Here is a 17060-nt window from a genome sequence, read left to right as displayed (position 1 = left end):
GGAAATTTAATATTAGTACAAAGAAAAGTAAAATAAATAGAAAAGGTTCTGTCGAATTTCTTGAGAATTCACGGCCCCATATTGTTTGTTGCCTCTTCGTATCGATTCAGTTGTTTCAAATTCAACCAATTCCATCTAAACAGTAGATTTGAGCTGAGATTCAAGGAGTTTGCAGACGAATAAAGGAGTATATTTGAAGTGAAAGAGGAGCTACCACGAGTTGAAAACCGTTGAATTGATCCTCTCTTTGTTCCCAAATCCCAATTGTAAGTTTGGTTGCTCTAATGTGATCCTTCTTTTTTAAAATTACGATGCGTTTTATGTTGGGGGCTTGGGCAAAATGCTCCTTTTTATTTGTGAGCGAGATAATCGTGTTGAATACTCGAAGTTAAGATGTGTGTGGTTTCGCCTCTTCGAAGGCTGCGTTTGGGAATTTCTTTTTTTTCGTTCTCGTTGAAGACTTGAAGTAAAGTTGTTTGTGTTTTTGCTTCTGAGAAAGTTATTGGTGCCCCTGAACTGTTGTCGAAGTTTAAAGTGAGATTTTGAATGCCTTCCTTCATGATCTTGTCTTGATCTTCATAAATTTGGCAACTTCAGTAGAATATATACATAAATTCGGTAACTTCATTAGTTGGAATAGCAAGATCTCAACTATATCTGGAAAGAAAAAAAGAAACTCCTAGTAAATGATGCTCTTATTGATAACAAGTTCATTACAGTATCTAGACTTTGCTGTTTTACTTGATCAACTCAAATTCATGGTTATCATATTGGCTATACTTGCCGCTCAAATATCGCTATCGATTTCCATAGTAAGATGATGCTTTCAGTCAGAATCTAGTTCGGTTAGGTTGTAAGTTACCCCTTTGAACTCAAATTTCGATCATGAATCATGATAAGCATGCCGTGTACTTATTCATCATCACACATGATTACCATAGCCTGACTTTGATGAATTATTAGCTTTCTTGTTCGTTTTGTTTGTTGCAAAGCTGTTTATTTGATACCTTGTAATCTATACATGTCTACAGATTGGAGGATCTAAAATGGAAGTCATGAGCAAGTTCTTAATTGCATCGATACTTATGTGGACCGTGCCTATTGCAGTTTTATATGGGTTCAACAATAATTTATTCCCTGGTAATCTTCCTCTTACAACTCAATCTCATTGATTGTCTTAACATTCTTGATTTATGGTTTCATTTTAGCTTTGCGCTTTGTAAATGTACCTTCTATTCGACATAGGATAGCTTTGTTGCTGGTGGTGGTCAGTAATAGATGCATCTGCATGATTGCTTGCAATAGCAAATTTGTATTGGTTAGCTAAACTCTTGTTTCGAGCGTGAAAATATTTTGCTAATTATTTAGTGCTCCAAAAGCACCTTGTCTCCGGTATATGTACTGTAGTTACACACTAGTGTCAAAAACATAATTTATTAGGGGTGAGAAGAAAACTGAATAATATTGAAAATCGAAACGAACCAAACCTAACCAACTGAAGGTGTTTAAGTTAAAATGGTAGGTATTCAGTTCAATTAATCTATTTTTTAACAGAAAGTGCTAAAGTTCGATTTCTGGTTGGTTTGTGTAATTCTGACTGGAAAAAAACAAACTAAAATGTGCTATATGTGAGTGTTTTAGCTTTCTTTTGACTGAGTGTTGATTTGTTATCAAATACTCATTGATTAGTTTTATTAGTAAGATTAGAATCGGATAGAAGGAAAAGCCGAAAAGGCCAGAGAAAACCAGCAAACTAACTGACATTGTTCGGCTAATCTGGTTCGGTTCAGTCAGTTTATTTGGAAATCAGTTAATATGGCTTGGTAGCTTTTTTAGGCCAAAGCAGCTGAAATAATAACCGAACCCTCTTAAAAGCATTTACTTTGAGTGATGCAATGGATATACAAAAGCATTCCAAGCTAATATACCATTTACGTTGATGGATGAGGCCATTTTGAGTTTGACCATCTTATCCTACACGTATTCAGTATTACTATCATTCTATCCTATCAACAATGTAATTTCCCCCTTATCATTAATCAGACTTCAAATATGTATACCACTTCAATGGTTTTTCATTCAAGATTTTGTGGCAGAATTCATATTTATCAATCTCCATTACCTCTGAAATAATTCCTTTTATATGATTTGTTCAAACTTTATCAAATTTTATTCACTAAAAAGGGTCAGTTGCAATTCTATGTGTGTGAAAAAACAAGGTTGCTGCCACTCATCTCTCGTGGATTTGTAACAGGTTCAGCTAGCTTGTCCCAGGAGTCCCTGACACTGTGGAGTGGAATCCTTGCAGTGATCTCTGTAAACGTGGTTATCGTACTCTACATCATCTCAGCCATGAAAGAGCCCTCAGACAAACACGAGCCGGATCCTAGATTCTTAGCAGATGCAAAGGCTAGTATAAAGCAGCAGCCAGGAACAACTGAAGTTGATTCATCATCAGACCGTGCAAAACAAGAGTAGCTGGTGTTAACTGAGTACGAGGTAATTTCAGCTCTGATTTTCTGAAAGGCAACGAACGTTAATGAGCAGGATCCCCATACAGTAGAGCAAAGAGATTATCGATAGGTTTGACCTGCTTCACTTCCATGATTAGAGTTTGTGTATGAGCCAAGAAGTCTTGAGTTTTTTCTCTTGATTTGCCTTGGCCAATATCTTCTTTTTTTCTCTAGTTTTTTCTTTTTTATTATTTGGATATGGAATTCAATTACCACCCAGCATTTTTGTAGTTGATATTTAATCAAAGTTGATGAGCATATTGGGCTTTCATTCCTTTACAGGAATTATATCATAAATTAGTTGGTAATATAACTGCTGCAAAAGTTGTTGACTGTACAGATTTAAAAGTACTGTATATCAGATTATGGCAAATGCCAAACCGGTTTAATAGAGCATAATGTACTAACTCACATACATACATAGGGGTAAAGCCAAAATTATTTGTTGGCATTGCATGTTCTTACATGTAAAACTAGATGACATGCCTTCCAAGATTAAACAAAAATATAAATAAATTTCTAATTTCAAAGTCTACTCTTATTTATAATACTAGCAACTTTTAAAAATATTGTTTTGATTTTGGGAATTCGCAATATGTACTAACGGCATAGTTCAACATTGAAAAAATTGGAACTGATGTGCAATGAATTATTTTTAAACAATTGTGTGAAAATATGAAGAAGAAAAAAATGGTTTGATTTTCCAAATCTCACTTTTTAAATTATAGTGGAGTTGGTGTCAAATAATATTCAATTTCGTAGTTTCCTAAACTACATTTAGTGATTTAACTAAAAAATATCAAACTAATTTGATAATTCTGTTTCTTACCTAACATGAATATTATTTTAGACGGGGTGGGTAGGTAGGGTATACCTTACCGAAACCACCATACATTATACCTTACCGTAAGTTCGGTATATGAAAAAGTTATACCTTTACCTTACCAAAGTTTTCAGTATACCGAACTTCGGTATGAGGAATTTCCATACCGATACCGTACTTTTGCGGTATACCTGACTTTCAACATCAATTAAAATATAAAATTTGAATTTTTAGAATATTATTTATATTTTATAATTTTAAAATTTATTAAATATATTTTATTCATGATTATATTTATATTTCACAATACATTTTATAATTTAAAAATATATAAAATATATTTTATATATAATTATATTTATATTTTACCTTATATAGATATAATCAAATACTAACTAATTCTCAATCCAGAACCCAGAACCTTCAATGTTGTGCATTAAAATTATCAGTGCAAAGACATAACTTTGTCAATATTACATCTGAATTTTAATATCAACACAGAACATAAATATATCAACAGATGAGGTTGATATTCTTATATCCCGGTATTGATAATTTTAACATATAAAATTGAGGTTCTCAATTGAAATTAGTTAGCATTTTAACGCGACCCTTACGGTATATACCGAATTTCGGTATGCAGTGGTATACCGCGGTATTTGAAAAATTATACCGTTACCTTACCGGAATCTTTCGGTAAGGTATCGTACCGTACCGAAAATCACGGTATACCGAAAATTTGATAATTTCGGTATTTTTCGGTATGATAAGGCCGATATTTATGTATTTCGGTATTTTGTCCCCTACCCTAATTTTAGTGAGCTAAATAGGAGTAATTAAATTTACTACATATATATTCATGTATGAATGATCGATTATGCATAAATTAATAAAATTCATAAATCATAATGCCTTCTTCTTCTCCAACGATTCACTCCTCCTTCTCCATTATCTCACTCCGATCACTGCTCCTCGTATTCTCCTTTTCTCTCTCTCTATCGATCACCGTAAATGGAAACCAGTTCAAATTGGATGGCAGTGTGTTGGAGCTCGACGATTCCAATTTCGACGCCGCAATTTCCAAATTCGATTATGTTTTCGTCGATTTCTACGCTCCATGGTGTGGCCACTGCAATCGCCTCATGCCGGAGGTTGAAATTTTATTCTTTTCTGCTAATTTCTCAATTTTATAGGTGAATTTTGCTTCTTGTTGATTCTCTGTATCTAAATTTTTTACTTATTTCATATGCATTATTGGTATTGGTTATTGATTGCCGAATACGCTATGTTCGAGCAGTTCAATTTCTTTGTGTATCGCTTTAACGTAGTTTGAGTGCTATGTAAATTACGTCGCTTTAGCCATTTTACAGAGTGCTTATTATTGTGAATTTTGAATTGCAGTTAGAGAGAGCAGCTCCTGTTCTAGCTGGGTTGGGGCAGCCTATAGTTGTGGCAAAAGTAGACGCTGACAAACACAAAAAGCTTGCCTCTAAGCATAATGTCGAGTACGTTGCAATGGTTTATTGTTTCTTTTGATCATATATGTAGGTGTGTGTGTTTTATGGGTAGTATAGATATCCTTTGAGGAGAAGTTGATCATCAAAATAATAGTAATTGATATAGCATAAATGGAAGCTATCCTGATAGGAATCCTTAAAGAAGTTTAGATTCAGTGAAAGTATGAGCGTCAAGAATGATAATGGGAGGAGTGATAGTATTTTGTTCTGTTCAATGCAGTGGATTTCCAACTCTAAAGATGTTTATGCATGGAGTGCCCACAGAATACTATGGACCTAGGAAAGCTGATTTACTTGTTCAATCACTGGCAAAGTTCGTCGCTCCTGATGTTTCTGTACTGAGTTCGGACTCTGATGTCAGAGACTTTGTTAAAGCAGCGGGTTTTGATTTTCCGATATTCATAGGCTTTGGCTTGAACGAGTCGGTGATATTGGATTCAGCCGTTAAGCATAAGAAGAAAGCATGGTTTTCTGTTGCTAATGGTTTCTCTGATGAAATTGTGACACCATATGGTTTAAATAAGGTTCCTGCTTTGCTTGCAATTTATCCGGCCTATGATGAAAAGAGAGTCTTTTATGGGCCATTTGAAGGTTAGGCCTTATCTGACTGTCAAATCAATGGATTTCACTTAATATTGTGGTTCCTGTTTTACTCACTGACTGGCATGCATCATTACATTTATCTTTTGTTGTTCTGCAAATGTCATAGGACCACAGCGATCTCATGAACTGCTGTAAGCATCTAATCGTTTAAGTTAAGATGGGATAGCGAAGTTTAGGCCTTATCCGATTCTAGTGGGAAAGTTGCTCAATTGAATGCTACTGTAACTTGGGTGACAGTTGACTCATTCAATTAAATTGAGCTATTTTTGTAGAATCTCAGCTATGCTAGTTCAGTAGTTCCTAGTTGTTTGCTCTCCATCTTCCCTGGTGGATCATTCCAAACAGGCCATAAGAACTATAGATCCAAGTTAGATCTTTATCTACAGGTTGTAATGATCTGCTGAAAATTTCAACCGTTTAACCTTTGTCATTTCACCTAATAGTATAAGGATGACCTCAGACATCAGAGTGAACATATTGTTTTTTTGCGCTGAATGCAGAAAATTCCCTTGAAGATTACATAAGCAAAAGTTTGCTCCCACTTGTTTTTCCTATAAGTCAAGGTTCATTGAAGTTGCTGCAAGATGATGAAAGGAAAGTTGTTCTAACTTCTAACTATTATCAAGGATGAGAAGGAAGAGAAATCTAGGGAACTATTCCAAGTTCTCAAGTCTGCTGCATCTGCAAATCGCGATTTGGTGTTTGGTTATGTTGGCTTACAACAGTGGGAGGATTTTGCTCAATCATTCGAAGTGGACATGAAAACTGAGTTTCCGAGGATGGTTGTATGGGATGGCAACGAGAAATCAGAATTATTATCTGGTACGCGATTCTTTATTTTCAGAAGCTTCACTCAAACAACTTTGACAATATGACAAATCTTAATATTTTAGAATCTGAGCAATTCCTTGTGAATAATACAGAGATAATGATGCATTTAGTATGTAAAAACATGCTACATTGTATTCCACAAAACTGTTGCTTTTATGCCATGGTTTTGATATTTCTAGTTCAAACTCCAACATTGATAATGTTCTATTCTATGTAACATTATCCTGTTTATGCTATGGATCCCCACTCAACAGGTTACCGGTTCAGAAAATGGAGACAAAACAGACATGGCCTCCCAAGTCTCAAGATTCCTCGAGGGTTACAGAGAAGGAAGAGTGATACACAAAAGAATCATCGGTCCATCACTAATGAGTCTCATGAATTCTAAAGTGGCAATCATAGTTGCTCTCCTTCTTATCTGTGTTGTGCTGGCTGTGGTGCTGATCGTTGCAATGGTGCAAGACGAACCTATAACTGTTGGCACTCGGGATAAGGTTCTCGAGCAAAGCAGCTCCACCCTTCACCAAGAATCTGGAGAACTACTTGGCCCTTTCAAGGAGGATTGATGTTTTTACTCTATCCACAACTTGAAATGGCCATGACAAATCGTTTTTGTTTATTTATTAGTATTTGTTTTTCTAATGTTCATTTCTGAAGAACAGTGGTTATTGAAATTCAAACTCGGTAGAATACGTGAAAAAATTGTTTAGAAGCCGTTGTTGTGTGTGTTGATATTGATTATACTAATTCTCAGTATAATCCATAAATATAGATATATTCAATTTACTGTGTAATAGTATTCTTATTTATGTTATTATTGTAATTTGATACAATATGTTCAAATGCAATCACGCGTAAATATTTAATTTAGGTCTGTATTCTATAAAATAAAAAAAGAGTTGTCCATCTTAAAATAGAAGCCCGAAATTAGAGCCCATTTAACTGGAAAGCCCAATAAGTAAAAACAAAGCCCAAAATTCTCAGCCCGAATTGATCAAAGCGCTGAAAATAATGCCAAAAACACACAACGTTGAAAGAGTTGAAACAGATTCAATCGCCGCCGCCTCCGCAAGCCGCAATGCCCACCGTCAGCGTAGGCCGAGATCGCCTGTTCGCAGCTCTAGAACGCACCTACAGTACGGAATTTCACTTTTATCTCTCTATTTACTTCACATACTTGTATAAGCTTGTTGAAGTTAGTCAAATCTTGACTCATTTCTCATTTCTCATTTCTGGGTGCGATAAAGCTCAAGAAGAGTTTGAAGATTTGTGCTTTCAGTTCGGAATCGAGCTCGACGATGTGGTGTGTATGAATTTTGATAAATACGAGTCAAATTTGAGAACAACTGGAGTTTTTAAGTTTTTGATGACTTTTTTTGTTTGGATAAATGTGAAATCAGACGACGGAAAAGGCAATTATACGAAAAGAGAAGCATTTGGAAGAAGAGGAACCTTCTGAAGATGAGGAAGTGATCTACAAAATTGAAGTTCCTGCTAATAGGTATTTTTTGTAATCCTGTTATGTAGATGCTGCAATGTAGGTGTAATTAGATGATTAAACGAGTTCATTTCTAGTTATTGTGAGGAAATCACATAGTCCATGCTAGTGGAGTAGATTACTTAAGTGTGACCAATTTCAATTGATTTGAATTAGCAAAATTCTCTGTAATTTGAAAGTTATTGAGACAGTTATCATTTTCTTTATTTATTGTATACGACAGATATGATTTACTTTGCCTTGAGGGGTTGTCACAATCACTGCGTATATTTGCGGGGCTTGATTCAATACCTACTTATACTGTGGCAAACATCAGCAAGGAATCTATGCTCAAAATGCATGTAAAACCAGAGGTGCGAACAGCATAAAACTAGTTGGTTTCATCAAATTTTTATTTATTTATCATTTTCTTTGTTGGGCTGCTGCTTGAATATTTAATTTTCTTTCTATACAGACATCTCAAATCCGGCCATATGTTGTATGTGCTGTTTTAAGAGGTGTTACATTTGATGAAGCTCGATATAATAGCTTCATTGATCTTCAAGACCGCCTTCACCAGAATATTTGTCGGTAAAGCTATCTTATCTGTGACTTAACAGACTACTTTTCTCCTCCCAACGAAGAAACTCCATGAATTATATTTTAGGATTGTTATATCGTGATATAACTCTATCAAGGTTGGGTTTGGCATGCCTTCAGTAACATTTACTGGATAAAACTACCATCGCTGCTTTACAGCGTTTTCTCATATGGTCCTTTTGGATTTTGAACTTCATTTGTTTGATCTCTTGTTTCTTTTTTATTCTTACTTGTATATAGGCGAAGAACATTGGTTGCAATTGGAACGCATGATTTGGATACAATAGAAGGCCCTTTTACTTATGAGGTATAAGTTTAGAAGTATTTTTGCAATACCCATGGGACCTACTGCTTTTATAGTTATGACCTTGCTTTACTCATTGTTGATTTTTAGGGTGCTAGTTTGACTGGTTAAATACCCTTTTTGGTTTGTTTCCCATTTGAAACATAAGAACTAGGTAAAGTTTGCAGTCCAAGTTTTTAACCCCAAAAGATGGTCTCATCCTGTCTGCAGTTGGCACTTTACCCTTCCGATGGAAATGAAATTAGCATTTAATCAATTTTTTTGAATGGTTTTCAGGCATTAGCACCGAAAGACATAAACTTCACCCCACTAAAACAGGTATTCTTATTTATTTATTTGGAGTTATCGCGAATCTAGCTATTACTTTCATGAATGTTGTGGTAGTAGTAAAGGCCTCAAAGTCTCAAACTTCACAAATAGCTTTTCAGTAAAGATGATGATGTTCAATTTGTCATCTTTTAATGTTACTGGCATTAGAAGGTAACCACTTACATAATAACATTTGTTACAAAGTTAAATATAAACAATCAAAGTGTGTTAATGGAATTAGCCCTGATGAAACGGGTACCCACACCCGATTTCGCCGGAAATCTCTGTCCCGATACCCGACCCTCCATGTCCTCGGGTAGTCCCGATATCCGAGCCGGTTACCCTTACCTGACGCCTGCGGGTACCTGTAGCCGACCCTATATAAATTTTTTTTACTTAGTAACTAACAATTCCAGTGCTGCATTTTCCAAGTTTAAAAAGCTGAGGTGTTCACCGTCTTCAAGCTTAGAATTTTGTTTTCAAGTTTAATGAAACCATTCCAATTTTCAAGTTCGAATGGAAGCTTTTAATTTACTGTTCCATTGGAAACAGTGGTATACCTCTCGTGACTCGTCGTCAACTACCGTGTGAGAAGAGAGGGCTGGACATGTAGCTTTTACGGCTTGAGTTGGTGCCGTTTTCATTATTTCGTCAGAAGGAGGAGGCTGGGAGAGACCGACAGGTGAGAGGAGAGGGCTGGCCGCGCGACGGTGAGAGGACCGTCGTCGTCGTGCTCGTGGCGGGTGGCGGCGACGACCATCAGGTAAGGGCTCAGGACGGGAGAGGTGTCGACCGACGAGTGTTGGCCATGGGTGGGTGGTGGCGTGGTGGGTTTGAGAGTTGAGAGGAGATGAAGAGAAATTACGTCTGCTGTGTTACTGTGATACTGGCAGGTTTGTGGGTATATCAAACACCTGACCCCGACTATGCACCTGATTTCTTTGAGTAGCAGGGACCTGCTACCCGTCACCCCTAACTGGAATAGTACTTGATATGTAAAGATACCTGTCAGTCCCCTGTCCTTCACATGTTAAATATTACTCAAAACCACTTGTAGACTCAGACTAGAGCCGTTCCATTTTTGCTAATTATCAATAGCTGCATGATAATGTTATAAATATCATTTCATATAGTAAGCTGAATATGTTGAATCTCCAATTTCTCAGACGAGGAACTTCTCAGCTGATGAGCTAATGGAATTTTATAAGGTGAGTCTTACACTTGATTACTATATGTAATATTGTGCCTATAGACATCAAGTTCTTGTTGTGAGTTGCTCCTGGGCAACCAATTTTATTTAAATGTATCCACTCTCGAATGTTATGCTTTTGTGATTTGTGACCATATACCCTTAAATTGTTTTACAGAAAGATTTGAAATTGAAGAAGTTCTTGCATATAATTGAGGGTTCACCAGTTTACCCTGTCATATATGACCGGAAAAGGTAGTCTACTTTTCCACAATACTAGGGTATTTTGTTATTAGTCTTTTACTCTTCTTCTGTACTTGCTGTGTCCTAGACACGCTAGTTGGTTTACCTTCGTTTGTTTGCCCAATATTCTTTCTTCCTCAAAATTTCATGTGTTATAGTTGCAAAGCTTAGATTTGTAGTGTTGCTGGCTGCTGTTCTGCTAGATTAACATTTTATCTAATAAATGCCACATCACTTTCTGCAGAACTGTTTTGTCCTTGCCTCCCATTATCAATGGTGCACATTCGGCCATTACCTTGAAGACAAAGAATGTTTTTATCGAATGCACTGCCACAGACTTGACAAAGGCCAATATTGTTTTGAACACAATGGTATATGTAGAACAGATCTGCTTCTCTAACTTTAAATTGTGACATCTCTATTTATCTTAGTAGTTGTATTGTTACCTTTTATGCAGGTTACCATGTTCTCGATGTATTGTGAAAGGAAGTTTGAGGTTGAGCCAGTTGAAGTGACATACACAGATGGAAGATCATATGTGTCACCAGATCTGTCTCTTTACCAAATGGAGGTTCCTATATCTTACATCACCAAGCTTATTGGGGTATCCCTGCCAGCCCATGAGGTATTCTATACTGTTGGTGATCAATTTCCCTCCTGATTGTTGTCATTTATTCCTCTCTTTGCTTTCCTTTGTCCCTTCATCTGAATGGCTCTATCTTACTATTGTTCCTTCATCTAATGGCTCCAACTTAACTATAATGTTGATACTGCTAAGTGAGCAAAAAGCACGAAAGACTAACATACACATATCAAATTTCAGTCTGCTCGTCTGTTGAATAAAATGCAATTACATGCCAAGCACTCAATATCAGAGAAGAATGAAGCAAGCTTCACAATATCAGTTCCTCCCACTAGAAGTGATATTCTTCATCCTTGTGATGTGGCTGAGGTATCCAGTTTCGTCTTTATTTTATGCGGGATTATATCTCTCCTTGTGGCCTGTGTACTAACCTGACTATTTTTCCCTTTCCCTTCTGTTTTAGGATGTGGCTATTGCTTATGGCTACAATGAAATTCCAAAGATAACATTTCCATCTGTGAAGCCACAATTATTGAATAAGTTCAGTGATCTTATTCGAGAAGAGGTAGGATGATACAGATCTTATAATTATGTATTCTATTGCTATGCCTACTTATTAAATGTTTAGTTCTCAAAATTAATACCATATAATCTTCTTACATTTGATGCCTGCTTAGTCCGTATGTTTCTTTTTCTTGATTTACAAAATTATATCAGCAGTTTACTGCAGCTCATCATCCTGATTCATGCTTTTCTTGGTATTTTTTATTCATTGTGTCACATATCTTTTCTGCTTGTTACTTTGAGCGTGTTCAGTTGGCATTTCTTGCTTTTGACCTGATGTTGTGTTTATTCTTCTTAGATTGCAACGGTTGGCTACACGGAGGTTTTGACTTGGATATTATGCTCAAGCAAAGAAATTTCCACCATGCTTAACAGGGAGGAAGACAAAAATGCAGTGATTAACGGGAATCCTCGTTCAGCAGATTTTGAGGTTCAGTTAATTTCCAATGCCTATTTTTTTCACTTAAATATATTTTGGTTTGTTAATTTTGTTGATATACTTGTTTCAGGTTGTTCGCACCACTCTTATGCCTGGCATATTGAAAACAGTTGGGCACAATAAAGATCATCCAAAACCAATCAAAGTAATGATAACTTCTACTCCACATTCTTGCTTCTTCTGTATACATTAGCAAGAATAGTTGCCTCATAATGACAGACACTACTTCTAGAGTAGGCAAATAAATAAGAAATAAATTGAATAAAGCAGTTGACTTATATATAGTCTTCCAAAAAAAGTGACAGCTGCTTTTTATATATTTTGTGCAACATTAAATTACTTATCCCTTCTATGTCGCAGTGGCCAAGTAAAATAGGAGTATAAAATTTAGTTTTATCTGCCAAATGCAATTTTTTGATGATGTGAATGATGAGTATCAGTATGCCCTTAGATGATTACCCGTAAGGAAGTTGGCGTTGCATATCTGCCCTTTGTTGGTGGTCAGTTTATTTTTCAAGTATGATGAGACCTGTATCGTCTATTTATATGCATGTATGAATTGTGATACTCTTTGTGATCATGTGGTTTAGACACGGTCCATATGCATTCATGTAATGCCATTCTACAAAATTCCCACACTGTACGTTGCTAAAGAGCATGACTGCTGTATTGCTTTAGATCTTTGAAGTGGGTGATGTGGTTCTATTGGATGAGAAAAAAGATGTTGGTGCATCCAATCTCCGAAAGCTTGCAGCTTTGCATTGTGGATCTACTTCTGGATTTGAGGTACCCGTTTCTAACCTTTTAATCACCTCAACCTATTTGTAACCTCCATTCAGCTTTGTCACTGTCTATGCCTTTTTTCTTTTTTTCTTAATGCAACTCTAAAATCTGATAATTTGCTTGTCAGATACAAAAGATTGCCACTTTATTCGTGCCACATTGTAATTAAATGAGATTTTTTTTTCCAGCTGATACATGGCCTTGTTGATAGAATCATGGAAGTGTTGGGAACTCCATTTGTATCACCTGGAGACAAGACAGGCTACTACATAGAAAGTTCAAATGTATGTCTTGTTTTAGCTCAACTGTTGTATAGATCTTCTTTCGAATGATATCCTCACTACAATATCCTGGGTGCAGGAACCGGAGTATCTTAAAGGTAGACAAGCACACATCATATTCAAAGGGGCTAAAATTGGTACTTTCGGAATTGTGCATCCACAGGTACACTGATTATTCGGTCCATTTCCTCAGTTACTTATGATTCTTCAACTGATCCTTTAACTGATAAATGTGTTGTTCATTCATGTTCGAATCAGGTGTTGCATAACTTCGACATTCCAGACCCGTGCTCCTTTGTGGAAATCGACATTGAGAAATTCCTCTAAAGCATAACAAAAATCTTATACTTGTATCATCAAAGGAGGACATAGGATAAGCCACGGTTTTCGTTTCCTGTAACATTTTGATTTAAATTTATGCCCATGCAGATATATTTCTCACCTACTTTAGTACTTGGGATGATTCAGGATTTTACTGGAATTAATTGTATGCTTTTTTGACATGAAAACCAAAGTTTGGGAAGAATGTGTTCATCAGATTATTCCGTACTATTTTTGATCCATATATAAAATTACTTGTGGTGAAAACTTGTTTCTGCACTTGGTCTGCATATTATACTTAGTAGTAGAGCAAAAAAAGCTATAATAAAAAAAGCTATAATCATGCCTTTTATGGTTTTTGTGATTGTCACAAATTATTTTTGTCACAACTTTTAGCACAGTGAATTTCAGAATAGCCATTAATATGCTAGAAGATAAATTATGAAAATGAAATAGGGGGTTAAAAATTCACATGATACAAGTAGAATGATCTCCAAACAAAGTGAAATAAGCGCCAAGAAATTACAAAAATATGCATCAGTATGGTACTATAAACATTTTATTTCATCATTCCAGTAAAAAAGTTACAACAACAAAAATTACAACATAATTACATAAACAAAGAAGAAAAAAAGAAGAATAAAATTGACAGATATGAACAAGAACAACCTATATATACATACACTGTCACAACCTTCCATCCACTTCTAGATGCTAAAACATTGCCCTATAATACCATGTACAATTTGCAATAGTGGCTGCAAACGACTCCCTACGACACGTGACTTGAAGAGCCAAAGTAGGTCGATGAAACATTACCTGCAGCCGGAACATAGGGCAGGACGTATATGGAACTGAGAGTCGACAACGATGTGTAGGTGGTTGGGTTAGACGCCACTGCACAAGCACCATCGGGTTGGAGAGGAGGTGTATCACTCTGGGGCGGTTGATGAGAATGCAGGTTGTAGATGAGTGAAACTGATGGCCCTATCTGCATAGGCGATGATGACTCCGGTGAAGAAGCCGAAGATGGAGAAAGGGGAGCTGGTAGCAATGGTGTGGACTCTGACGCTGGAGGCTTCATGGTTTTTGTTTTTGCATCTCGCTTGCAGACGGGGCAGAAGGTTCTCCACGACGTTAACCAGGTGTCGACACAGGCAGCATGGAATTCTGTCAAAAGCAACGTAAAAATCACTCGAGCAGATGGCCTAGCGAAAAAACCATTACACTTGGCTTCTTTCTTTTCCGCACGGTTATTTAGGTTAGTGTAAGTGATTGTGCAAAAAGGAAACATGCCAAGATCAACGGGGATGGAGGGAGTATTTCAGTCAAAGACTTACTGTGTTGACATGGAAGGACTCTGAGCTTTTCTCCGACACTGTAGTCTTCGAGACATATAGCGCACGTTTGAGAGGTACAGTTGTCCTCAAGAACAGCTGTGAAGATCAGGCTGGGCATTGCCTTCACCAGACGACTGCTTATTCCGTGGAACTCTCTCACACGGGGTGCTAGCGGCCTTTCACTTCTGAACCGGTGCCTTCTCACGAAGAAGCAAGTAGCTAACACGGCTGAGACACCGAGTAAAGAGATGAATGACAGAGCTATCATAGACCAAGACGGATTCTCATAGCTCGGGACAATCCACAGCTGCAAATCAGCTGTACCAGCATATCTAGCAAGTGTTTCCCCGGAAACTTTCGAGATAAACACTGCATTGATATTTATACCAACGGGATTTCCAGCCACTGCATTTTTAAATTGAAGTGCAAATCATATTTTCACATGCTTGAACCTCAAGAGCAGTCAAAAACCAAAGAATAAAGCAAAGGGAAGGTTTGAGGTCATTATCCACCTATATTAGCCCTATTGATGTCGAGATCTAATGGGTTCCGGTGCATTAGTTTTTTCCACATATCAAGATAAAGTAAAGTTAAAGATGGGATTACCACTTAGTAGGAGAAGGGTAGGGATAAAGTTTCAAACTCCCTTAATTAGCTTCATTCATGAACAAGACGATGTAATGACAAATAAAAGCTAAAATGAGCCTCAATTTTCAACCTCGGAAATCTCATCCACCAACAATTCCACATAAGATATAAGACTATATGATGATAACACAACATCAAATCCATGAATTTCTCATTAAACAAGTTGCTGGAAAAGAGAAGATTACTTGCAACTAAATCGCTGGTTCCGTTGTCATAGACAATGGCTGCTTCAAATCCAGCAGCTTGTGCTCGTCTAATTTTGTCCTCAAAGCTACATCCACCTCTGATTATCAACACGAATGGATATCTGGTGCCATTCATACTTGAAACTATTTCGTTGGTCAGCAATGAGCAAGCATCCAAAGGCTCTGCAATGCTCACTGTCCCACATATTCCAGACTCTCTCACCGACGGTGCTAGAACCACAGAAATCTATCATCAGACCATTTTGTACACTAAAGAGCAACCGTCACAAGCTATGTATATATATACTGACAAAAATGATGCTCTTGATCATTTTGTTTATAAGGAGCAACCATCAGAAGCTATGGATACACAGAGACACAAAAAATGGTGTTCTTGATCATTTTGTTTACTAAAGAGAAACCATCACAAGCTATGGAATACTGAGACACAAAAAAACGGAATTCTTGATCATTTTGTTTACTAAAGAGAAACTGTCACAAGCTATGGATATGCAGAGACGCAAGAATGAAATTCTTGATCATTTTGTTTACTAAAGAGAAACCATTAGAAGCTATGGATATACAGAAACGAAAACAACATTCTTGATTATTCAATCAGCAATAAAAAAAAGTATTGAATCACAGTTGAAACTCCCTCCTTAGATACAGTTCGTAAACTTAAGAGAATTCTGTCGTGAAACGAGATACAACACAAGTTTAAAACTAACCACAAACATCCACATGATTAGAATGAACATAATGAAAGTGGCTCAATCAATTCAAATACCAAAAGTACTGCATATAATATATTCTTCCCATACAGATTTAAATGTTGCTACCATTATACATTTTTCAACCACAAACAATGAAATGTAAGAAGAAACATAATTTGAAACAAATGTTAACCATAACCTTTGGCATAGGAATAACCAGTGGCAAAGTTTATGAAACTATTATCCAAATACACCCATAAAACAAATTACCAAATTCCACAAAATGAACCATACAATTCCAAAATATGAAAAGAAAAAAGAGGAAAGGAAAAGCTTTCACAAAAATAAAATAAAAACTCACCAAAGTTAGCTTCAATGTCGTCGAAAGAAAAAGTTACATTCTTTGCAATCATGACCACATTTCCAGCAGCTGCGAAAAAAACCATGAAATAGGAAATGCAGCACAAAAATACCCACAAATTCAACATCCTCCTTTTAACCTTGGCAATTTTCCAATCTTTTCTTTGGATTCTTCCAAAATCCGCAGCCCTAATTCTCTCTTGAAAGAAAAATTGATTCTTTCTTATTATTTTCCCAAAATTCATGCAAGATTCAAACAAATTTATAAAATTAAAACATCAACTTCCATACTGCAGCAATACTTTTTAGGGCTTTTGCAAAAGAATTTCGTGAATTTTGGATCAGTCATATGCTCGTATATGATCAGCGAGTCATTTCTGGGGAATTATCAATTTAGATTACGATTCACTATTTAAAGATATTACTATCATCCA

The 17060-nt window shown here is 36.3% G+C and overlaps 3 protein-coding genes and 1 pseudogene across 3 annotated transcripts; 3 read left to right on the top strand and 1 right to left on the bottom strand.

The window, feature by feature from the left end:
* Nucleotides 1-279: 279 nt before the first annotated feature.
* Nucleotides 280-2787, top strand: LOC121806594. The gene is made up of 3 exons (XM_042206703.1): nucleotides 280-812; nucleotides 1032-1140; nucleotides 2255-2787. The coding sequence occupies exons 1-3, from the start codon at nucleotides 687-689 to the stop codon at nucleotides 2476-2478; spliced, it is 459 nt and encodes a 152-aa protein (XP_042062637.1). The 5' UTR covers nucleotides 280-686; the 3' UTR covers nucleotides 2479-2787.
* Nucleotides 2788-4210: 1423 nt separating this feature from the next.
* On the top strand, nucleotides 4211-7101 carry LOC121806256 (annotated as a pseudogene).
* A 205-nt stretch (nucleotides 7102-7306) lies between these two features.
* LOC121806333 (phenylalanine--tRNA ligase beta subunit, cytoplasmic-like) lies at nucleotides 7307-13647 on the top strand. The gene is made up of 19 exons (XM_042206330.1): nucleotides 7307-7423; nucleotides 7535-7590; nucleotides 7688-7788; nucleotides 8009-8138; nucleotides 8240-8355; nucleotides 8605-8671; nucleotides 8945-8986; nucleotides 10144-10185; nucleotides 10345-10421; nucleotides 10654-10780; nucleotides 10867-11034; nucleotides 11233-11361; nucleotides 11456-11557; nucleotides 11855-11986; nucleotides 12066-12140; nucleotides 12674-12781; nucleotides 12967-13062; nucleotides 13139-13222; nucleotides 13318-13647. The coding sequence occupies exons 1-19, from the start codon at nucleotides 7366-7368 to the stop codon at nucleotides 13384-13386; spliced, it is 1779 nt and encodes a 592-aa protein (XP_042062264.1). The 5' UTR covers nucleotides 7307-7365; the 3' UTR covers nucleotides 13387-13647.
* A 274-nt stretch (nucleotides 13648-13921) lies between these two features.
* On the bottom strand, nucleotides 13922-17060 carry LOC121806315 (receptor homology region, transmembrane domain- and RING domain-containing protein 2-like). Its single transcript, XM_042206311.1, has 4 exons — nucleotides 16628-17060; nucleotides 15554-15784; nucleotides 14721-15125; nucleotides 13922-14550 (listed from the first exon to the last, which is right to left on the bottom strand). Exons 1-4 carry the CDS (start codon nucleotides 16869-16871, stop codon nucleotides 14153-14155), a joined length of 1278 nt encoding a protein of 425 aa, XP_042062245.1. The 5' UTR covers nucleotides 16872-17060; the 3' UTR covers nucleotides 13922-14152.

Source organism: Salvia splendens, chromosome 6, assembly GCF_004379255.2.
Source record: "Salvia splendens isolate huo1 chromosome 6, SspV2, whole genome shotgun sequence".
NCBI classification, from domain to species: Eukaryota; Viridiplantae; Streptophyta; class Magnoliopsida; order Lamiales; family Lamiaceae; genus Salvia; species Salvia splendens.
Note: the sequence above shows the minus strand (reverse complement) of the source record. Positions and strands in the feature narration are given on the sequence as shown.